This window comes from Strix uralensis, chromosome 2 (assembly GCF_047716275.1).
Source record: "Strix uralensis isolate ZFMK-TIS-50842 chromosome 2, bStrUra1, whole genome shotgun sequence".
NCBI lineage: Eukaryota > Metazoa > Chordata > Aves > Strigiformes > Strigidae > Strix > Strix uralensis.
The window spans coordinates 33,725,811-33,751,161 of record NC_133973.1 but is presented as its reverse complement, the minus strand read 5'-3'; the positions used below and the strand labels follow the sequence as shown (position 1 = coordinate 33,751,161).

The 25,351-nt window shown below is 38.9% G+C and overlaps 1 protein-coding gene across 3 annotated transcripts; it reads right to left on the bottom strand.

Annotated features, from left to right (window-relative positions):
• Positions 1-1,494: 1,494 nt before the first annotated feature.
• IFNAR1 (interferon alpha and beta receptor subunit 1) lies at positions 1,495-24,503 on the bottom strand. 3 transcript variants are annotated; one of them, XM_074858226.1, is made up of 11 exons: positions 24,346-24,503; positions 15,421-15,541; positions 13,969-14,162; positions 13,132-13,277; positions 11,845-11,992; positions 10,775-10,892; positions 9,741-9,943; positions 8,391-8,545; positions 7,444-7,597; positions 4,563-4,717; positions 1,495-3,128 (listed from the first exon to the last, which is right to left on the bottom strand). In XM_074858226.1, the coding sequence occupies exons 1-11, from the start codon at positions 24,470-24,472 to the stop codon at positions 2,901-2,903; spliced, it is 1,749 nt and encodes a 582-aa protein (XP_074714327.1). In that variant the 5' UTR covers positions 24,473-24,503; the 3' UTR covers positions 1,495-2,900. The 3 variants fall into 3 exon arrangements, with proteins under 3 accessions (XP_074714327.1, XP_074714329.1, XP_074714328.1); XM_074858228.1 differs by having other exon boundaries at positions 4,563-4,690; XM_074858227.1 differs by having other exon boundaries at positions 10,775-10,889.
• Positions 24,504-25,351: the final 848 nt, after the last annotated feature.

Genomic DNA, 25,351 nt, shown 5'->3' with positions numbered 1-25,351 from the left:
GCTGATTATATTACACACATTCCACAATACCAACATTGGTTAAGTGCTTCTAGTTTCAAAAACATTGGGTTTAACTTGCTTGTGATTTTTAGCATCAGTACTGACAAATCCAACTCTACATTTTCCAGTTGAAAGTATTAAATTATTAATAGGGCTGTAACTCGTCCCACTGAATAATTTCAGTGAAGAGAGGCAAATATAGTTCCTCCTCAGACATCTTCCATACCACATAATAAAGCTCAGCTTTCTATTGTTAGAAATATTTTGAAGAAGGAAAAAAAAACACTTCAAGGGTCTTATTCTTTAGAAAGACTTTGGAAATTGAAAAAAAGACATTTAAACAAAGTTCTTTTATGTACTGTAATAAACTGCTCTTAGAAGGTGAACTTAGAAGTTCTGTCAAATTATTTTTCCAGTATTTCTGGATACACCTGAAGCATATCAGAATGAGACTGCCTCAGGTATTTAGGAACTTAATTTTCCAGTTTAAGTATTAGATATTGTATAAATAGAATGAGTATTTCCATCTTAGAGTTCTGGTTTTGCTTCTTCTGGCAACATTGAAAAGAACTGATGTAAGATTTTCTGTAACCCATCTTATAACCAAACTTTAAGCATACATATATATTCATCACTACTCATTTGATTCTACATTCTGAAGAAAAATGTGGATTGTCTGCAAATTACGAATTCTGCCTATTTCAGAAGCATTTACTGTAGACTGCTTTGCCATCATTTGAAATCTGACAGTGAAATTCTTCACATCAAATAGCTTTCTTCCGGAGTGCTGAAACTCCAGCAGTCAAATAAAATCTTGTGTCACAGAAAACAGTTATCAAAATAATAGCCCACAGTTAGCTGCTGAAATACCAGTTGAAACATTTTCCCTACATGAGCTGGGAAAAACAAAACAAAACCAAAAACTACCACACCTTACTTCAGTAAACTTGCTTAGAATAGCTTCACTTTTGAAAATCCCCAAAATGAAATCATGTTCCCAAATTCTACTGTAGAAGTAGGTCACAAATAAGAAAAACAGACTGAAATCAAAGTTGTCTGAGAGAAAAAACATCCAGTGAGGCCAGTTACAGCATAAATCACTAAGAGGAACAGTTGCATCCTCACAGCAAACTTGGATTATTCTGAAGATACCACACAAACACAGACAACCTTGTACTGTCTTTCATTTAAGTATCTCGGAATAATTCACAGATGAAAGCTATTTACCAAAGACCATAGTGACTGAAATGCTCACGTTCAGTGTTCTCATTTTAAGCTCCAATTCAGAAAATGAATTAGCACTTTCTTTCCAATTTGTGTAAATCATGCAACATTTCACACAAGCCCTAATTAAATTTATATATGATATGATTCACACTGGGTTTTTTAGGAAGGACACTAACTGAAGACTCCCGGGAACTTCCTAAGTCTCCGTGGTATAGCTTCAACGTCACTACATCAAAAATACATGAAAAGGAAATACAAAAAAAGGAATAAAATAATAAATGTGCAAAATTTATTATGTTCTTCAATGAACACAAGGACATAAAATTTATAAAATTAGATCACATCCTCAAAATTAAAAAAAAATATATATAACACCAACAGTTGCTTGTTACAATAAACAGATGCCCACGTGAAGCTCAAAACCAGTTTACTCTAGATCAGTTTCTTCATAAAAAATAAGCTACTTTAAAAATTACTTCATAAGAAAGTGGTATGCAAATTGAAACATTATTGCAGCATATCCTTATAATTTGTACAAAGAAAAGTCTGTTGGCAAAACCAAAAAGCTGAAAAAGCTTTGAATGACAAGCATCCTCACCATTTGTTAAAAGGCATTTTCTACATTCAACTTGGGTCCTTCTAATTATAGAAATAAGTTTCTTCCTTGTTAAAAGAGATTCACATTTCTAAATACAATTCAATTAGGAGTAAGTATTTTACACTTCTGGTTATCTAGCCATGGGTAAGAAAATAATCAAGAATATGCCTCTTAACATGCCTTGTCATTAAAGCAACAGTATTATTTAGTTTCTTCTTGCAGCGTATATTTGGCTTGGACATTTCTTGCTTTTTATCCTAAACGCAGTGCAAAACAATTTGATCCAAGCTCTATTTACAAAGAGCTTCCACTATGAAATTTTTCTTTATAGTAAAGCAAAGTGAACCTCCTTCCTGCCTTTCCCACCCCCAAATCACCCAGATTACCGAGTGCTGTGGGAGAAGAGCACCCTGATGCAGAGACACAGACACACAAAGAAGCGAGTGGCCACTGGGAGCATCCCACAGCCATGGCCACAAGGAATTCTACAAGGAGGCTCAGAGAAGCCACCTCACTGAGGTTACTGTTAGTCCCTTTGCATCTCTTGCTCTGGACCTGCTGAGCCAAAGAGCACTGCCCCTGAAGGGGCTGGAAGAGAATATCAGAAAGGTTCTTAAAATTGTATCCAGCATCAGTTTCCTTCTGCCTGTGTAAACATCGTAAGATTCAACACTGGAATTTAAAGTTTCTGTCACAGTACAAACTGGCATTCAACACCTTTAAGATAGCAAGAAACTCTTCTTCTGAAACAGAGCAGGTGTTCACTGAGGTTATCAGGTTCAAGTATATAAAGTGTACAGTCTGCTCCTCCATACGCAGATGGTATTCTTTGTATCATATGATGAAGAGTCAGTCAAAATGGTGTAAGGTATGAGAAGTCAATTGTATTTTAACTTCAGTCAGCTTGCAGCAGACAGGGTATGTAACTTTCAACTAACAAAGTGCAGATTTGGAAACCTGAAGACGAAGATCCCAAAGTCACACTGTCTTCCTTAGGCTGTGACTTTCACAATAAAGAAGTTTTAAGTGTTTATTACGCTGCCAGTCCCATACATGAATTTTATTTTCTTAAAAGTTATACTATTTCCTTTTCTACCATTTCTTCTGACACTTTGCTCCCTGAAGTATCATCATCATTAGAATAATTTCCCGAATCTCGACTGCTCTGTTTAGAATGTTTGTCATCTTTAAAATCAATTTGATTTACTTCTTCTATGATGATGGTCTCAATTATAGAACAATTCTCTATTACTTCTTCTGTAGTTGACAGATAAGGACTACTGAAGAGCTGTCCTCCAAAATGCTGCAAAAAAAGAGAAGCAGAAAAGAAAGAGATGAACATTCATACATAACGCTGAGATAATGATTCCACTTAACACTACAGCTGTACAAATCCGGTTTATCGTATGCAGAAGCATCGTGAGGTTTTCTACCTATAATATGCCATTTGTTTCCCCAAGTTCACAAACTCAAAGTTAAGATGAAGTTTAGTTGCATTCATATAATTGAACACTGAAGAATTACTCTAACATTAATCTTAACTCTTTTGTTATGCTCATAGTTGTCCATCATCTATATAATTGTAGTATTTAATTGATTATAGCCTTAGGAGGCCACAGAAGAACAAAAAGGAAAGTCCTAATTTAGAACACTTCCAAAGATCATGTGGTAGCACAGGGATGACAGGTATGTGTTTGCAAAGTCTACAAATTATTACCAGTTATAAAGCAAAGTTTGAAAGAAGACAGAGAAGGCAAACTGCTGCAGCAGGATACCAAGCCTTACACAGCTCCCAACAGTGCACTGCTGTGTATCCTACATGCTTTACACCTATTTTCTGAAGTGGTCATTTATATCAAATCCATCACAAAAGGTTCTAAATATGCATTGCATTAATTATGTTGCCAGTATTCTACTGAACAAACCAGCTAAGATGTTGTTAAATTAAATTCAGATTGGCCCTTGTAAACTATGACACTGGTTTTAAATTAAAACTTTATTCAGAAAACTTTGCATAGTATATATCCTAGGAGCTTCAGTGAGAAGATGACACACATATGAAGGCCACACCCTGCTCAACATCAGTGTTCTGAGAGACACAGAAGAAAGCACAATGAAAAGCAGTTCTTGCTACATTTCAAAATACACCTACATTTACATGTTGCCCTGTTCATTCCAGAACAGGATCCCTACTAAGTACTACTTGTGCCAAGCTGAGCTGGAAATCCGACAACATCTGCAATTTTAGAGATCATTGAGGCTGCTAGGTCAGGAGATGGTAGAAGCATTTTCTGCCTGCTTCACTAAAATTTCCTCTAAAGACTGGGCTTGCATTTTTGCCTCCTCTGAGTTTTAAAGGACAACAAAAAGGCTAGAGCATGCTCTTCCAGATAATACAATGGGAAAACATTTCTGGTCTCACATAACAGGCAAAAGTACATTATCACACTAGATATGACATGCACACTCTCTGGAATGAAGGATCATTAGCAATACTTCTGCACAGATAGAAGAAAAAACATAAAAGTTAAAATATTTGCTAATTGCAGAATTCTAGAAATTGGTACTACCCATTTTTTCCATAGGAATTCCTGCACTTCGTTAAAACATATACAATTAATCTTGGCATACCCATAAGACCACAGGATAACAGATAAACACTTTTTCATAATATTTTCTATTCATTTTTCTAAAAATGCATCTTCTTAATGAATGAGAAAAACACATATCATCTTACCTCTATGTTCAAAGGAGGCTGGCATGATGGAAAAAACACATACTTGATTTTACTGTAGGCTTGATACAGGGCAAAAACAAGTATTGTAGCCACAAGACAGACAGCAATCAGGGCAGTTACAAACGTTGCTAAAATGATCAGAGGTAAAATTTTATCTAAAAAAGTGAATAAAACACATTCAGTATAGGTGTCATAAACAGCAAAGATTAAAGAACAGATTACATCCAAATCTGCTACAGGATTTATCATAAAATTTCACATTTCTACAGTGCTATACCCAGCCATGATCATTACAAAACTGATGCCATTCCAATATCTTAGATAATTTTATTAAAAACACAGCATAAAATATTTATCCAATATAAGAACACAGGCATTTGCAGACAGGATCAGAACCAAGATCAGTTATTCCCAGTTATATGTCACTATTTGACAGCAGAACAAAAAGGCTGCATGTAGACAGCTACCATGAAGGACCTGATGCACGTAAATTTATTGTGCTACTGCTTGTGCACAGGGTGTAACCCCAAGGAACACAGTATGTAATTGATACAGCTCTCTCCTTTAAAAAGGCAGAGATAAAGGCGTAAGAATGGGCAATTACTGCAGTGAAGTTGGCCCATGGTTATTTAGCCAGGAAATTATTAGAGTGCCTAGACTTGCAGGGTCATCAGGGGCCTGAAAGCATCCAAATGGTTTCTTGGACAGGAGAGGAACTCCAATTGTAAGCTTCAGATGTCTACAACACAGCCAACAGAGGAAAAAAAAGGATCTTCCAGTGAGCATCTATTCCTTTCAGATGCTTATCTAAGAAATCAGTCCTAAGGTTATTCCAGTTATTTTCTACGCTGGTAGTCTACACACTAGCTGAGCACAAGATTTGACTTTGCCAGTATAGAAAGGCGAGATGAATTTCACTTCAGTGCTCAGACATGCTGTCATCAACTTGACAATGCCAAGCTGAGTGGTGCAGTTGATTAGGTTGAGGGAAGGGTCACCATCTGGAGGGACCCTGACAGGCTTGAGCAGGGGACCCATGTGAACCTCATGAAGTTCAACAAGGCCAAGTGTAAGATCCTGGACCCGGGATGGTGCAATCTTCAGTATCAATACAGACTGGGGGATGAAGGGATTGAGAACAGCCCTGCTGAGGACGACTCAGGGATACTGGTGGGTAAAAAATTGGACATGAGCCAGCAATGTGCACTCGCAGCCCAGAAAGCCAACCGTATCCTGGGCTGCATCAAGAGAAGTGGCCAGCAGGTGGAAGGAGGTGATACTCCCCCTCTGCTCTGCTCGTGAGACCCCAACCGGAGTGCTGTGTCCAGTACTGGGGCCTCCAACACAAGACAGACATGGACCTGTTAGAGTGGGTCCAGAGGAGGGCCACAAAAATGGTCAGGAGGTTGGAACACCTCTTCTAGGAAGAGGAGCTGAGAGAGTTGGGGTTGTTCAGCCTGTAGAAGAGAAGGCTCCAGCGACACCTTATTGTGGCCTTTCAGTATTTAAAAGGGGCTTATAAGAAAGATGGAGACACTTTTTACCAAAGCCTGTAGTGACAGGACAAGGGGCAACGCTTTTAAACTGAAAGTCAGGGTAGGTTTAGATTGGACGTAAGGAAGAAATTCCTTACAATGAGGGTGGTCAGACACTGGAACAGGTTGCCCAGAGAAGTTGTGAATGTCCTCTCCCTGGAAGTGTTCAAGGTCAGGTTGGACAGGGCTTTAGGCAACCTAATTTAGAGAAAGATGTTCCTACCTGTGGCAGAGGCATTGGACTTGGTGATCTCTGAAGGTCCTTTCCAACTCAAACCATTCTGTAAGTCTACGGTCCTGCATTCCCATATTAACCCAGGAACTGTGGAAAACCTTTTAACAGGCTAGGTTCAGTTCTAAGACTTAGGGTTGGACCTTATGGTGGAAGGAGTTTATGTGACAGAATCCAGCTCTAGATAGTAAAATACTGTAGTCAAAGAAACCTTTTGTCTGTAGAGTCATAAGCTATTCAGTGCTTAAGTTTGAGTCTTGCAAGCTTCCTTTTCCCCTCCACTCTTCTGCTTTGCAACATATTCTCTGGCACTAATCTCAAACAAACAGCTGAAGGGAGTTTGAACATACTAAAATTAATACATACCAGGAGATACTTTACAGAGAATGAAAGATTTCCACACTGGGATATAAGAATGTATGGGAAGTACAGGGCATGATCTGTGTGACTGCATCTCTTAATATAGAGTCTTGAATGTACTGCTTGGTCTTAAATAGGCTCATTATAATAGAAGGATGTGGGGAAGACTAATAACTAACTGGTAAAATACTTCTGAGTGCGTGTAATCCATCTACAAATGTATTCTCGTTTTGCACAAAGGCGAGCTTTCAGCTATAATGAGTCTGATGATTTGTCTCCTCACACTTTAGCACAGGATTTTTAAAAACTGAATTCATTCACAGAAGAATTAAGACAATTTCAATAATAAAATATTCTTGAAGATAGAGCATTTAGTAATCCCTTGCACCCTCCTAAAAATATCTTAAAAGTACTGGAAATTAAAGCTTGCCTATTAACAAGTCATAGTACAGAACTAAGGTTAGTTCACAATCATTACAGTTATTAATTTGAGAATTTCTAAACCAAGTTGTGTCATGGAATAACCAGGATGTAATTTTGATTGGGTCAGAACAGCAGCAGTTTATTAGTTTAGCTATAGGAGAGAACACAGAGCAGCAAAGTGACAGACTGCTGATACAGATCTCTGCCCAGCTAGCTGCTAACTCTGTGGGGCCATTAAGTCAATATTTTTTAACTAGTGAGACCTGCAAGGGCCTCTGAAGGGTTAACAATTTTACTTCCAGAGGTGTAAGGATTCCCAAGCTCTTCCTACCTCCAGGTGTTTTGATGCATTCCTCTTTGCTGTAATGACTGCTTTTGTTGTAAAATTCTGAGAATGCTTGTACTTTTACACAGTACAGAGTCGAGGGTGTTAGATCCGAGACTGTCCCTATTGTCTGTTTTATCTCTTTCATTTTTATTTCCTCCTGAAAAAGAAAAATTGGAAGAATAAGACGCACATAAATAGTACAAGAGTCACTCAAACAGACTAGAATTTTGGCCTCTGCTGAAGAAGTAATTCTGTAAGAAGTCAGACACTATTCTGCACTTGAATTAAATAAACGAAATCACACATTCAGGGAACACTTAATCGGCAAGAACCTACTGCTTTCACCACACTGAAATTTTACAGTTCAAAGCTGTGTGCAAAATTAAACCTCTTCCTCTCTTCCTGCTGCAGTTTGTTTTATTCTCTTCTTCCATGCATTTACACATACACATTTACCGATTACTGTGTAATATTTTACTATAAGAAGCATTTAAAGAATACAGAAAGATCCATTAAAACGTGAGCTAAAAGCATGCAAGAATTCATTGTCTTATGATACATATACCTATAAAACTGCAAATAAAGAAATTGAGGGGCCAGAAGCTACATTAAGACAGTACACAGAGCCATACTGTAAGAAAGATGGCATCACAAGAACCCTACAACTTCTATTCAAAAGTGAGCCATTTAGCAGCTTGTACAAAACTCAGTGCAATTCTGAAAATTATTACCTACAGCCACATCAATGGAAAAAGACTAAAATCTCAATTACTTTGTGATAAAAGTTGTCTTGGCCAGATTTTTGAAAGAATCTTTCAGGAAAAAAAATTGATTGCATGACTGATACACCATACATGCGCCTCTCAAAAATAAGCTTCCTGAGAACTCAACCTCAGTATTTAAGTCATAACAAATTTTATGTACTGTTATAAGATTTAACTAGTTCATACCTCATTATTCGACGAATTTTTCCAATACAGAATCCGGTAAGACAAGTCATAATGGTCCCTCATGACTTCACTCTCAGATCCTCCTGGAGGAGAAATCTGGATATGAAGCAAAACATCACTGATGTCCAGCTTTACATCAGGAGGGCCAATTTCATCTTAAAACATTTAAAAATAAAAGTTAAAAATAAGACTGAAAGAATACAAATAATAAATATTGCATAAAATATTGTAATTTAAATCTACGACCATTTTTAAGAAACATATATTTAAAAGTCTAACGACTATAGCTTTATTCAGAATTTCAAATCCTGAGACACATTTCAATTATTTTCTCTTTCCACATTCATATGTTGCTTCTGCAAGTTTTGGTGACATGAAATACACAGATGGTGGGATTAACTCTCTGCAAATCAAAGTGAAACTAACAAACACTGCTTAATCTCATCAGGATATAGGCCCTCTTTTTAACATATATCCCCTTTCACAGTTGTATAGTTGAAAAGTGAGAAGCATTAAAGTGTTTGTTTTCTTTTGTTGAACTATTTACCTAGGTCACTTATCTTATTAAAGAATTATCTAATTATCAAGAGCTTGGACAAAGGAAAGCTGACATATAGAATAGTTATTGATTCCATCTTCAGTATAGAAGGCAATGGAATATTACCCTACATACTAGATAAATATTTCTTGACGTTTATGATTGATAACTTTAAGTCAAACATTTTAGTAAGGTCATATTTCTTACAAAATCAAAAAAGTGCAAAGATAAAAATGATTATAATTTCTCTCTGGAAAGTGTTGCATATTTTTGACTTTGATGTCACTATCATTAAAGCCCTTCAGGGTTGTACGTCAATGTAATACTGCTTCAGCACAAGATTCAGGGGTGCACTGTGGAGGGGTAGAGAGGAGGAGATGAGAGTAGATGCACAAGAAAATAGAGGTAGTGGATTCCAAAATTAGTTGACTTTGGCAATGTTTTTCTGAGCTATCAAGAAGTGCTCCCTGTCAATAGCAAAAGTCAGACTAGGGATAGTTCTAGTACAATCTCACGCAGTGATTAATGTAGTATACAGTGAGATTATAAAATGGCATATAATGCTTTGTGGTTGAATTCTGTAAAGCAAATGATACGATTCTAAATATAGTGAAATACTGGCTATGCCAAATAGAGAAGACCATGGAAAAACTCCTGTTTAACCTGATGAGGCCAGGATTCCCAAAACAGTTTCTGTAGGGGAACTATGTATTCGGTTTCATTAATCTAGCAAGTTTCTTTTGGCAAATAACAGCATCAGGTAGGTACAAAGTTGTTGACAAATGAAAATTTAAGAAAACACATTTGCTTACTTGTTATCAGAGGATCTACTTTTACTTCATCAGACAAACATGATTTATTATATTCATTCACGGTCTGCACACGGAGATAATAAAATCCAGAAGTACCAATGATGATAGATGAGAAATTGCATTGTGTATCAGTGATGTTTTCACATCTGGGTACACTGAGCCACTTCACTGAGTAATCATCATGAAGTTTCTTTAGATATCCCCTGCAAGAGATATTTTAACAGTTTTTCATATGAGGTCCTTGAACTCTAAAAAAAAAAGGAAGGTTCACTTGTGCTACATAGGGTTTTTTTATTTTTGGAAGAATGGGCCTCTTAGAAATTTCTCATATTTAGAATACTGTTTTTTCACTTATAACTGAAACAATGAAGTTAACTGGATCAGAAAAAATACAAATCAGTGCTTTAATGAAGCCTCAATAGAAAAATTATATATCAGTTTTAGAAATTTTTAAAATCCAAATTAAGATTTTTCATATAGTTCTATTAAGTCGATTATTTTTCTGTCACGTCACATGAATTCCAAAAGAATGCTAGAGTCTTCATTTAGATGCTGGCCACAATATTTGTGACACAACTGGATATTAAGATACACGTTTATAGATATGATGGGTTTTCTTCCATGTAGGGATCTGACCAGAAGTAATCAAATATGCTGAGAATTGAAACATTGAACACGCTGCATTTTTGCTCACTTCTAGTCATCTAATTTCTTTATATTCCAAAAGCTAAGAAGCAATGCAGACTTCACATCTTTTAAGTGTTACTTAGCACATATGTAGTAGTCCATTCCATCAGGTATTTAACACTCCTAAAAGAAGTCTAGTACCCTGAAATTCTAGGGTATGATGCTATATGCAACCCTTGCAAAAGCCACACAGTCCAGATGAGGTACCCAATGTTTCAAGGTATACATTAAGTAACTTTTGCTAAGTATTTCACTTTAACTTCTAGTAACTATTTGCAAAATACAATGGATGGCATTCAGAATGACATAACCCCTTTAAACAGAGGTATGGAAATTTTTTAACTCACATCAGATACTGTACATTGTAGGTCACATGTTGTTTATACTGATTATTCCAATGCAGATAAAATTTCATATTCAAAGCAAAAACGCTCACATTTGTTGCACAGACTAGGTCATTCACTGCTGAGAATGAAAAGGAAAGGAAACCCACAGTTACTGAAAAGATTTATGTACAGAAACTTCTCACTGAACGGGCATTTCTCAGGTAAATGGTCATGGTACACTTTCACTAATTCACAACAAAAATTGTCTGTTTTCATTATAAAGGTGGCAAATCAAAGTCTGTGATATTTACAGCATATTAAGCCTTTAATAAAAAAGAATCAGTTAAAAATCAATTAAGAAAAAATAAGTACAGAAACATTGAGGTTAGTAGAAATAAACTTGTTCAGCAGTAACTCAATGACAAAAATGTGCAAAATATACACATGTAAACATGAAGTAATTTTGACATACCATCTGTTCAATCTATTGTTTGACTTTCTACATTCCCACAATTATTTTTTTTCCTGAAATAAACATTTTAAAGTACTTAAACTGACACCTGAACAGCACACAAAAGAATTTATATTTAGACATGCAAAACAAGCAACGGGTGGCAAACTGTCACTAAGCCATTCTTCAGAATCTGTAATAATAAATTCACCAAGGCCTGCATAAAAACAATATTGTTTTAAGCTTAGCTCAACTTCATACGCATTCATTTAATGCCAAGTATACAAAGAGCTTTTCTTTTGCCTACACACACATCCCTTTCCTCCTGATTCAAAGTTAAAAATTCATAAATAATATCCAGTTTTCCACAATACAGAAAGTAGTTTTTGCAATCCAAATTAGTAAACAGAATTTGCCTTAGAGCAAAAACCTTTTTGTACTATCAAAACTCTGATATTGATAGGTGACATATTTTATACTGATTTAAAACAGAAAATGTACATAACCGTCAAGATGGCTGTTACACCAAAATGAGTAGGAACCTGGCACATCCACATATTCCTATTGCTTTAGAACAATTTCCTTTCCAACAGTTTAAACTTGAGCAATCATTTTAAGATAAAAAGATTTTACTCTGTACCTTTACGGGTAGTTTTTACACAATGAATGGGACTGAATAAGCCTTCTTTCAAGTCCAAAGGAATTGTTGCTTGAACTTTCAAACAATAGGTAGTGACTGGCGCAAGATCATCAATTATGTCAGTAGGAAAAATACTTAGACTTCTGAACTGTAAAAAACAATTGCAAAGAGCATATGAAGATAACTGCTCTTCCTGATGAGCTGATTTTCTTAAAGTATCTTTTTTCTTCCTCAGGCTTCAGCCCATTTATAGAATATGCCATCAAAAATGCTGAAGTAGGGAATGAAGGACAATATATTAGATGAATAAATGCTAAAGGTAAGTTTCCAGCGTAGCCACGGGACTGAGAAGGACTGTGTCACGCCCCTTTAACACATGAAAGTAGGGAGGGATTCTGGCACTGCTGTACGTGACACAGAACTCACCACACAAATATTCAGGCACATACTGAGAAGAGAAATAGTACACTTCCGTCCTTCAATTCACTGAATGAACACTACCCCCTCCTGCTATCTCCCTGCTTTTGGTTTACTAGACTTTCCAGTGACTGACCTTTGTACATGGCTTATACTTAACTTAAAGCTTTTTCCCCCTTTGATGTGTAATGGTTATGACTAGGTCTTCCAAATTAACACAGGTATCTCTTCAGTTACCACCCTACTCTAGCTGGCACCCATTCTCCTAAAAGGATTAAAAAAAGACTGTTTCTACCTTGGGTCTTTACAGAATAGCTATATCTGCTGTGCGAGATGCACAATTACAGCTTGGAAACTAGTTCACAATTACAAGACCTCAAAAGAATCCCTAAAAAATCCCAACCTACAGTGTAAAACAAAGAACTTAATGACACAGGACAGTGTACTGATAGCTGTAGTCAAGCTATATGGTCTCAGCAAGATCATCTCTTACCTCTCCCTCCCCTATATCTATGCCTTACTGTAAACACTTCTTCCCACTGCCTTGAACCCTTTTCCCCTCCCTGTTCCTGCTGCTGAGGGTGGCTCCTGCTCCAACACATCTGAGATGGTTTCACCTTCTTCCTCATGCATTAGAAAGTGGATCCAGTATTGAACAGAAATACAAACTCTTATAACAAAATATCTAATACAATCTTCTAGTAAAAACAAAAACAAAAAACCCCAAGAAAACACCCCCTCCCAACTTGTAAACTGCACAGCGACAGTTACACAGTTACATAATTGAACAATTCCATTTTACAGCGTGAAGCAGTTAAAGTACATCTCCGACAGTTACGCTAAGGTTAAGAAGGAAAAAAGTGACCATACCTCTGCATTTGACGAATTTTCCCAGATAACTAGATTATATTTAAAATTTAGAGGATTTATCCACATTTTTGTTTCTGGAGGAGAAACCTTAATTTTTATGACTCCATTTGTGGACTGCAACGCTATCTCTGGGGGACCGATCTGAGCTGCAAATATTAAAAGAAAAAAAAGTATGACTATTTAAAGAAGAAAATGCCAAAAAAAAAATTTACATTAATAAATGCACAGTAACTGCCTATAGGATCTTATTTTTAATACTTCTGAGGCAGTAACGAGATCACAGTAATTGCCTGTAGGATCTTTGTTTTAATGAATCTCAGGCAGCATCTAATAGAAATCTATCATAAAAAACAACCACCGTTACCTGGTTCTAAAAGAAGTAGTTAAAATGCAATATTACTAGTGAATGTTTTCCAGAGTCTGCAATGAAAATCAGTATAAGTTATTCTAAAACATGCAAGGCAAGAAACCTAGCTCAAACAAATCAATCCAACATTGAGGGAAGGCTTCAGTACCACACTATAATGTAACTACTGAAAAGTCACAAGGTTAGAAGAAACTTCCAGAAAGGTCCACTGTCAAAAAGGATTTTTCTGAAATTTAGAAAAATACGGAGTGACAGAAAACTCTGTCAGAAAAACAGTATCATTCTGAATACTTTCCTCTTTCCACAAAAGAGAGAATCATAACATTCCAATGACCTGAAAAGACCTTATATTACGTTGAGAAAACCACTAGCTCATGTTGTTATGAGCAATGGAAGCCACATGCATTTTTTCTACAGTAATGTGCTGAAGGACATTTAAGTAAAAATATTACAGTATATAGAGCTCGTACCTATACAATATGGAATCATTTCAAAAATGCTAGACCATGGAGACACTTCTTCCCTTCTTTCAGCCCTTATACGCACATGATGTGTATCATAGTATTCGGTTATTGCTGAGGAAAAGTCACATTCCGTGCGAGTAACTTTTTGACACCCAGACAACTCTTTCCATTCTGTTTTATCTGTCTCATAACCTTCAAACCTGTAAGAGAGAAAACACCCCAAAAATAAAACCAATACACAATTTAAATCTTGAGATTCTTCTTCCTTTTCTTCTTAATGCTAATAAATGTCACACCATTTAATGCTGTTTTATCACCAGCACTAGTGTAATCAGCGTTATCTATTTAGTTACCCTGGAATTCATATCGCCATTTAATTAATTTAATTAATTTATTAGTTTAGCCTTATCACCAAAGGTAAACTATCAGTCTGCAGAGTCTCATACCAGTTTACTTTATTCATCATGTAAACACACAGTGTCAGGAAACAGCATCAAAGAACTGTCAAAATCCAGAATTATATCCTTAGTACATGATCCTAGTCTGATTTTATAATTAATTGGAAGAAATTTAAAAGTCTTGATAGAATGAAGTGCTTAAAAGATCATAAAAGCAGCAACCCCCCCAATTCTAACATTAGCAAGGAATGTAGATTAGGGGAAAAGAAAAACTCAACAGAGAAAACGGGAGTTCAGCAGTACATGTTGGAATAATTAGCTTTACAGAAGCTATTTTTCTTGTGAGTTAAGAGACATTCATACTTTATTTAAGAAAGAGACATTTCATATAGAGATTAAAAATGTCCTGACCGAAAAAAAAAGACAGAGGCTTGAAGGAGTAATTGTTTATCCTCAACTCCTATCTTATCTTTCAGACCACTACTACATTATTAAAATGAGACTATATTCAAAGCTGTTCTTTCTCATCTACACATTGAAGGTGAACTGGTTTTGGTTTTTTTAAATCCAAAAATCATACACTAGAAAATCCTAAAATCAAAAACTTCTTAAGTGATTTGATCTTAGAAGTGGTTTTTAATATTTACTTGTCAGGGAAGTGACACAAAATACCAAATGTATATGTATATGCATGTTAAGTGTTGGTATATGAAACAATTGAAGAAAACCAAGCAAACTTTTAAGAACAAAAATTAGTGTATCACTGAATCTTCTCAAAGAACCACTCTAGTACTAAGCATTACTACCAAGTGTGTTCTGCATTTATGACACATTGCTATCAGTGAACAATCTAATTTTACATACGAATTAGACAAATGAAGGACAATACTAGGATCCAACTACATTTCAAGACTTAATCTTCCTGGCCTCTACTTTCTGGATTTCAAAACGTCTCTAGAAATTTTACGTGGCAATATCAAGAAGCATAATAATTAATTAATATGCTCTTCTACACAAATAAGGTAAGACATTTCTGGCTCAGAATAAAGTTACTACTTACCACCGGCATTCAGCTGAAAATGTCACATTGGTATCATTCCCAGTGTAGTTCCACCTTAGAGTGAAATTCGAATTTACAACATAGACCTGAACATCCTCTGGACTCTTCAGATTAGTTTGGCCTACAAGAAAGTAACATAAAGGTATATAAATACTGGAATAAATAATTTGTACATAACAACTTACTTCTGTTAAAAAGGAAGTAGAAAGTTATTGTGAAATGCAATGACAATAAACATGAGTTAAGAAAATGCCACCCTACTCAAACAGCACTTCAATATATAGCTCAGGAGCTGTGTATCAGGTAGCTCCTTTGCCTATTTGACTACACAGCTCTTTCCTCTGTGCTTAAAGTCTTTCTCCCCACATTCCTGTAAAAAAGGTAGATACAGCTGTAACATTTAAGGCCTGGGTTCACTGTTACGGATTGATTATAAGCAGTCTGAATGCATTTAAACCAGTTTTTTATCGGTTGGATCCAACATCTGGATCTCAGCTGCAAAGTGCTAGGTAGGGATTGACCTAACGCTGTCATTTCAGAGTTGTGGAATACATTGAGCGTAGCAGACTTGTGCTATGTCACGTGTTACTGCCATAAATTCAACATATTGAACATAAATCCCTTTCAGTGAGGCTTCATCACATAGCAGATCTTGTATCTTGCTCATGGTAACCCTGTGTTTTCTTTTACACAAAGAACAGTGCAATAAAATGATTTATGGAGGGCAAGAGCTAAGTCTCAGGACGCTTCCCCCTCAAGGTATGGTCCAGACCATGAGAAGAGAAGGCTTAACAGGCAGATTGCCAACAGGGGGAAGCATGCACGCTAGAATCATCTGCGGGATAGCACTCTCCTTTATTTTTCACCTTTCAAAAGTATTTTAAAAAACCTCAACTGCCTCATAATTATCTTATATTCCATTTCCTAAAGAAGACTTCTTTACCATTAACTTTGAGATATGCCGAATCCTAGGTGTCCCATTTGGTATACAATTCAGGTATCAGAGGACAGATGAGAGCAACAATGCTGTGGAAGAAGAAATTATTCTAACACTTATGAAAACTGAAATTTAGCTACTTATAAGGCACATTTTGCTTTGAATTATTTCACACCAGTCTCTGGCACTGCTTCACAGCAGTGAGGCTAAAAAGTTACGGTCAGGGCTGAAAGTTTGCACTGTAAGTTTTCTAGTACTAGAAATTAAACCAGACTGTGGCTTACAAAGCAAAGGGAAACACTGTGGAGGCACAGGCAATATGCATGAACTGAGGAACACTCAGGCAGAAATCACTGAAATTATACCAAACCCACCAACCAAGCAGCCATATCCAGATTGACAGAGCTTAAACTTAATCTACATCCTTCTGGTATCCTATACTAGGTATCTTTGACAACCCAGGCTACATGCAATTTATGCAGTGCACACCTCTGTCCTCTGACTTGAGGATGCACTTTCAACTTCTAACATGTCGCGGGGGGGGGGAGAAAATCAACAAAATAATTTTAAAAAATTCAAAAAAAAAAAATCACCACATACCACTTGATGACTTTCTACTTTAACCAGTTGTGTGTCACACTATCAATCATTTCCCAATAGATACAACTTCTAAAAACACGTTAGTGACTCTGAAAGTGCTTTTTGATGTCAGCCTAATATTTGATTATATTAGGAAGAAATCAGAACAAATACATCCTATTTCACCTGGGCAACCAAAGTCTGTTTGCACATCTAAAGGGTTATCCTGAATTTGATTTTAAGGGTGGCTCTTCATTGCAAAAACCATTTCATATTTTACATGATGACCAAGTTCTCTTCATAAAAAGGAAATGTGTGTGGAAAAACAATCTATAAACTGAAGTCTGCAAACTCCTTTTGGAGAACAGAGTTAAAGTGGTATCCACAGACTACTGACTTTTGGAAATAACTCCTGAAAGCACAAAACTTGAAAGGAAAATAATTCAATAAAACCTCGTTGATCCCACTACAAAATTTATTTCCATGATACCTGCATTTGTTACTCTTCTAAACTGACAGACTAAGATAAGCCCAGAGAATGCCAAACTACATTTCATAATCAGAAAATAAGAGAGCAAAGGAAATAACTAATTTTCTTCAGATATTTATCCAACAGATGGCTACAGTTCAGCCAAAAAGCTTATGATAACAAAGGCAGCTATTTTGGACGTTGGCAAATAATAGCAATTTTGAATATTTATATCCCTTCACAAAGAAAATACTGCCTTAGTGGGAAAACATAATTTTCACTTTCTTTGAGAACGTTTGCATTAAATTTACGAATCAAAAAGCATGGAACAAAAGTGTTCCACTAGCTTTAACAATAATTTTTAAAAAAGCAAAACTCTGCTATTAACGTAGAAAGCACAAGCCTGTCAGAGCCTCCTGAAAAAAGTATGTAATAATTTGTTTGAAGAATACCACCACCTACAGTAACTGATAGATTGAATGTTATAATCATGCTTAGTAAAATTCATTGCTTTATGAACTAGTGGAAGATTATTTAAGTGTTATGATACAGCATAACACTTTCAGTTCTAAAGAAACATCAACAAATTGACACATTTCACTTCCAAAGGGCAGAGTAGTCCTTTTCCCTGTAAATACATGTATTCACATATTTGCAGAAACTTAAAAAAATATCATTCATACACTCGGTCTGCTTAAAAATAAACAGTATGACAGAAACCCTGTTTCAAAGCATCTTTCTGGAATGTAATTCAACTGCTGACATTTGAGTAGTCTCCTAAAGCAAACAGAATGCAAGATTCGGTTTCCCCAATTCTCTAACAGCACACATACTAGGTTTAAAATCCTACCATGGCAGTACTAAACAGAAGTCCTTACAACAGGAGGTTCCCAAGGGACATTCTTTACCCTGAACAACATAGAACCTTGAAGTAAACCATAAGAAGGTAGGATTAGATAACATAGTATTAGTTGAGAACCACACTGCACCTACAGAGATCCAATGCTGGTAAAAAAATACTACCATATGTTAAGACTATTATTTTTATTTGCCTTGGGTAGAAAATCAAATATTTACTGCACTTCCAAAGTATCTTTCCCACATTTTCAAATACTTACCTTGTAGATAGCATGAAGCTTTACAATAATTCTTATTAGACCTTTTCCACTTGAGGTCAGATAAAAAAAAGGAAGTCTGGAGACAGCAACAAAGTAGTTTCAAGATTCATGTTCTAACCAGATATACTTTCTCCCCAAGTTACAAGAACCATGCTGATGTAAGATATCCAACTGATGTTTTAAGCTAGGCCAGCTTTTTCTAAACCTAGGGAATACTACAGCAAATAATCATATCCTCCCTCTGGATACAAACAATATTGTGAAAATAGAGCTCTGGATCCTGGCATTTGGAAGAAGATACAGTATTCCAGACCTGAAGTAAGAGCACACACAGTGAATTAGAAGGGATTTATTCCAGAACAGCTTTGGTTAAAGGCCCAAAAGATGACTGTCACGAGTCTCAGATTTGACTGCCTCTTTCTCAGAGAGTGCCTCTTCCTCATGAACCTTGAACAAGATTGGACTCCATCTTGACACCCTTTTTTAATCCTCCTTACAAACTGTTGAAACAAGGCATTAAGAGCTGTTTTCAGTGGCACATGATAGCCTTTATACAACTTTAATAAACAGAAACATGCTATTCATAGACATCACCTATAAAATTAACTTAAAATCCACTACAGGGTTAAAAGTAACTTGTACCAATTACTCAGAGAAGACCCTGTAGTTTTCAGGGAATTTTCAGGAAGTTGTTCAGTGTTATGTTCAACAACAATGTACAAGTGTGAACACTTGCAGTGCAGAGAAAAATAAGTTAGAAACTGGTACGGAATTAAGGGAGCAAAATTGAAAGCTTAATGTCATCATATAAATTCATTATATATTTATCTTCAATACCACGTGCAGCTCTAGAGTGCCCACTCTCATAAGCAGACAGCAGAACAGAATAAGGCAGGGAACAGTGACAAGGACAATCCAAGGTATGGAACAGCTTCTGTCCTGGGAGGAATTGGACTATGATTTTTCAGCCCCCAAAAGGAGGCTGAGAGGAGGATATGACAGATTTACAGATACCTAATGAGTAGCATGGCGAATGCAAGTGGCAAAAGATTGTTTGCTGTCTTCTTAACACAACGGCAGAAGCGTTAAAACAACCACCACTCTGCTTGCTCCAAGCAAACAAATGAAACTGCTGCTTCATTGAACTTTTAGTCAATCTGTGGAATTCCTTTTCTTAAGACTCTGTGAATGCTCAGCTCTTACCTGGCTTATGAATTCAGAGTCAAATACAAAGTCTTGATGTTATAGATTGCTGTAACATTACACTGTGAAGTGTCACTGTATACTTGCTTTTTTATTCTTTCCTATTGCACCACTGCCATGGTTTCAGCTCAGAGGGCAACTGAGCACCACACAGCCACTCATCCCTTCCCCCTCAGGAACAGGAAGGAGAAAATAAAGCAAAAGGCTCAGGAATCAAGATAAGGACACGAAGGGATGATCCACCCGTTAATGGTTATGGGCAAAAGACGGACTCATTAGGGGAACAAAAAAGAACATCAATTTAATTCAGACACAGTAGGACTGTGAGAAGCTTATCACATCTTAAAAACACCTCCCCCCAGCCCCTCCTCCCTTCTCCCTGGGCTCAGCTTTGCTCCTAATTTCTCCACCTCCGCCCCCCCAGCAGTGTGGGGAATGGGGGGTGCCTCTTCCTCCTCAGCAGGGGCGGGGTAGAAGGGGAACTCCTCACATTCTTTCAGATTCCCCTCTCACAGGAGACAGTCCTCCATGAACTTTCTCCAACACGAGTCCTTCCCACAGGTTACAGCCATTCCCGGGCTGCTCCCAGTATGGGTCACCCCTGCATGTTGCAGTCCTCCCAGGAACTACAACAGCAGGGGCTTCTTCCCATGGGGTCCCGGCCTTCTTTGGGTGCAGTCACCTGCTCCAGCCTGGGGTCCTCCATGGGCTGCAGGTGGGTATCTGCTCCACCAGTAACCTCCATGGGTGGCATGGGGTGGCCCTGATGTCTCGCCATGGGATACTACAGTGGGGGTGCACCGGTGCACCTCTTTCCCCTTCCTCCTCCTTTCTTCCACTAACCTTGGTGTTCACGTAAGCGTTCTCCTCCCAACTCCTCCTCCCAACTCCTCCCTCTCCTCCCAGGTTCCCCTTCTTAAATATGTTATCACAGAGGCACAGCCACCATCGCTAACTGCCTCGGCCTTGGCCAGAGGCAGGTCTGACTGGAAGCTGGGGGAGCTCCAAGAAGCTTCTCACAGGGGGCCACCACTGTAGCCCCCTCCCTAGCTACCAAAAACCCGCCACACAAATCCAGCACAACTACCAACTGCTGCTGTAGAGGAACACCGGACTAGATGGCCTTCTGGCTTCATGTGGTATAAAACATAACAGAAAAAAAAAAGTCAAAAAAACCACAATACTATTTGTAGATCTCTCTCAAGCTTGATGAGGTACTTTCCTCCTTGCTCTGGTCAGAAAATCAGATTATTGCTTCAGAAGGATCTCCCAGTCCTGACAGACAATCCTGATAGTTCAAACTCTCTTAACCAGGAAATCAAATTTCTCATCCAAATTCAAATACCTATTTATTGAGGGTTCCGGGTCACAATTAGCTCTTTCACCTTTTACACCCTCCCCTGTTGTCGGTATAAAGTGGGATATAATCAGAGAGCAAGCTATAATTTTATAGTCTGAGGAATGTTTTTGGTTGAAATTTGTTAAAAGTTAATGATCCCAATTTGCTTTTTAACACTTCCTAATCACCCATTCGTATACTGGAAGCACAGAAACTGAGCTGGAAGAAACCTTGGAAGATCACCTATATTAGACATTGGAGAAAGCAGGTGGCCAATTCTGTGTACATCATCAGATGTTTGCGTAGAGAAGTTCTATGGCTTCCACCACTGCATAATCGATTTTTACAGACCTCCAATCTCCTGAAATATTCTGATATCCTTACCATTAGAGATGAAGTGAAGAACCTTAACAAAATAGATGCAGGGCTCTCAGCAGGGGGGCTCTCAGCAGGATGGGCTCTTGAGATAAGGGAGGAACTGCAACTACTGAGTTCCAAGATAAGGAACAGGGATTCAAAGAATGCTAAATTGACATGCTGAAAAGACCTAATTGGGTGAAAAGTTACGAGAGGAAGAGGAGGCATCTTCAATCTTCATCCTGAAGACCCCCACCCAAGACCACCAGGAGCCACTGTGCAGGCGCAACGGGGAGGGACTTGGGGTGGGATTTATGATAATGATTTCTCAAAACTAATTGTAATATCTCTCCCTATTCTCAGGATTATAATGAATATGTAAACGCTTTACGCTATAGAAAGGAGCTGCTTTTCGCCCCAAAATGTGCACGTTTGTGGAGGAGTGATCCCCCGTGCACCCAGCACTGAATAAACACACCTTCTTTATAACCTTACTGGTTGTAAAGTCGTTACTCTGCACGTCAGAGATCAGGGAAAGCTTTCTATAAATCAAAAGCAAAGAACTCCCAATCAGATTTCCTAGTAGATTTCACTGGAGGTCTCGATCTCTGCAGAACAGATCTAAGCTTCCTTACAGAAAGAATGCTTGTTTAGTTGTTGTTCGTAGTCCATGGACAACAAAGAGGTTACAGACTGCAAAACCCAGAGTCTAACCTATGTTGCCTCTAAGCACATTTAACCCGTGTACTTTTTGTCTACGGATATTAAAGCACATTATTCTTTACATCAGACATATTTGAAAACTATGATAAACATGACTAATGATAAAGAGAAAACTGAACGTCAGCAAAAATCTTTTCGTTTTCGTTTTAAGCCAAATCTTCTAGCTTTCTGAATGACTTATTGTTCTCTTTTGTATTCTTTCCAAATGATTGAACTTGCTTGAAACAGTACACTTCAGAAAATCCCTATACTCCAGCTGAGATTAATAAACAGAAGTCTAGTTTACAAGACACTTCTACACATGAATTACAAGGCATTGTAACATTGTTTGCTTCCCTAAATTAAATTATTAAATCCCAATGAACAGAAATTGAGGAATGAAGGATTAAACTCAGTAATGTTTAATTACCAAAGAAACTTTGTGATTTAGCTAGAAACCAGATATGCAAAGTAATATCTAAAAATCAAGAGTTCTTCCTGGTTTATTTTACTAATGATTGAAAGCCAGACATTTTAAAATTAATTCATGTTTCTTCACTTAAAGCATGACAACACTTTGGTGCTGAGGACATTATATAAGATTAGACTTTTACGGAAAGAAGAGATTAAAGACAAGAAAAGCTTTTAGCACAATTGCCTATCTTCCTTCCCTTGTCAAATTTTAATAAACTAACTAAATACAAAATTGTTCTAATAAACATCACTACTCAATTTGTAATCTTTCAATTAATATCTTCAATAAATGATGGTTGAAAATAATCACAGTTATATAACTTTATGAAATAACAAAAGAGAACAACAGAACAGAAGAAAGTAGTTAGCAACAGAAGGGAAGAACAAGGGAAGGAAGCGGTCTTAGCAAGACAGAAGGCTATTCCCTCAGAAGACAACGAAGAGAAATTCCATTAAGAGTACATAATGGCTCGCTGCTTATCACATTAAGTATGTGGCAGAATCGATGGAAATTTTAAGTCAATCCTTCAGCATAGGAAGGAAAGGAGACCTGTTACATGTGACATTAAAAAAAAAAAAAGCCACAAGCAAACACACATCAAAAATGACCCAACTGTTACTGGTCCTGTGGGCAGAAAGGTGCTCTAGAGCAGGGAGAACTGTAACTGCAAGAGCTTTTATAGAGGAGCAGCAGAGAGGAACTGCTGGTTTTGACAAGACAGAAGGTGAGAGGTGACTGTAGCAGTGCAATTAATTCTAACTCTAGAAATAGTATGTGGCATGTTAGTTGTTTGCTACAATATGTGTGGGTTAACCAACGTAGCTGTATGTATCACAATGCTTCCAGTTTTGGGATGAAATTTGGGGCTGATGCACAAAGAATTCACCTACTAACCAAACGGCCAAAAGAAAACCAAGAAAGAGGTCCCAGAGCTGCTTCTCTGCCTGAATCACCTACCATGAATGCAAAGTATGGACTCCTGAAAACATCCTCTCTCTAATCTTCTTTTCGGTATGCCGAACTAGAACAATACAATTTTATGCAGAATTCAAGAGTTTAGGCGGCAGCAGAAGCAGCGTGCACACACTACCCCATGGCTCTATTTCCGTTATCCAAACTAGCTTAGCCAGTATTTCCGTGTCGGATGTTCTGTAAATATGCTGGTAATTTATAGGCAATTTACAGCTTATTTGGGCTGCACAATACTTTCCCCTTGAAAAAGGCCTTTTGCAATAGTTGTTTCTTGCTGCTTAAGGATGTAAGAAGAGGCACGTTACACGATGTCAGGTGAAATCCTCATGCGGCAACTTCACTCCTCTCCTTTCCCTGTTTAGGCTCTGCCAGGCTAGAACGAGATGCCTTTCAAGCAAGTCAATAGGATTCAAAAACCTGTTTGCTCCACGCTTAAGCTTCAGCCTCTAGGATCCAGAAGCAGCAGGAAAGCCTGAAGCAGACGAGGTGAAGACAGCTACCTAACCGTAGAGCAAAACCCCCGACACCCGACGGAAACCCAGCAGACACCCCCACCTATCCAGACCCAGGGCCTGGCTGCCTTGGCACCCCCGCCGCGGGCTCCAGGCCCGCGTCCCCCCTCACAGAGTCGCAGGCCGCGGCACCGGGCAGCCACTGCAGGACCGAACTGGGAGTGCCCGCAGCCCCCACGTCTCGGCGCCCTCCCCCTTGAGAACGGGCACCGCACCAGCCGCCGGCTGCCGTGCCGTGCCGTGCCCGCTCACCGGGCCCCACCTGCGCAGCGTAGAGGCAGCACGACCAGGAGGCAGGACAGCAACGCCGCCGCCGCTCCGCCATCCATCCCTCCCTCGGCACAGCCCTGCACCGTTACCGGAAGCCCCGGGCGGCGGAAGCTGCGCATGCGCAGGCAGGCGGCCGCCGCGCCGCGGGGGCCGGAGCGGGGCGCAGGGTGTCGGCGGGCGGGGTGAGCGCCGCGGGTGGGGGCTTGTCTTGTTCTCGAAGCCTGCGGGGAGCGACTCACTCAGGAGGCCGGTACCCCCTCTGGCGTTCGTTCTCCGGTGGCGGCAATGGGGAGTGTCGCTTAAGGAGGAAGGCTGGGCGCTCCGCGGAACGCCCCGATAATTCCGCGTGTGCCTAAGTTCCGCCCCCCGGTCAGTGACAGGGCGGCGGGGCGCGCGGCCGTTAGCGTTGGGCCAGCGCGGCGGGCGGCTGCTCGCCCGGGCCGCGGGCCTGCCCCTCCGGCCCGGCTGAGGCGGCGGGGGGTGCTGGCCTGCCCGCGCCTCCCGCGGGCTGCGAGGGCCTGTCCCTCGCTCAGGGTCGCTTTGTCTGCCGTGGGCATAACCCCGTGTGCTTATCTGCATCCGCGGGATGTGGACCCATAACGGAAGCTTAATTTTGTTGTCGGTGTGGGCTGGCGGCCTGTTACCGGCAGGCAGATGCTTGGCGGTCTGGTTCTTGCGGGCCAGGTAGGACTGCTGCCCTCCAGCGGCAGGGGTTGCGCAGCTCTCGCACACTCTTCCCAGCACTCCCATTTCCTCCCTTTCTTCTGCTCTGGTTGCCTGGTCGCCATTATTCCATCCTATAATTGTCAACAGAGGCCATTCACTCAGCTCACACAAAAAATGACCCCTTCTGTTTAATCAAAAACAAAGTTAAAAATCAGGAAACCACAAGACGCGTTGAGTCACAGGGAGGGAACATAATTCCTCTCATTCAATGGTTGGGGCACTTGTCTGGGGAGGGGAAAATCTGTGCAGTCTGCCCTGGTTCTTGAATGGTT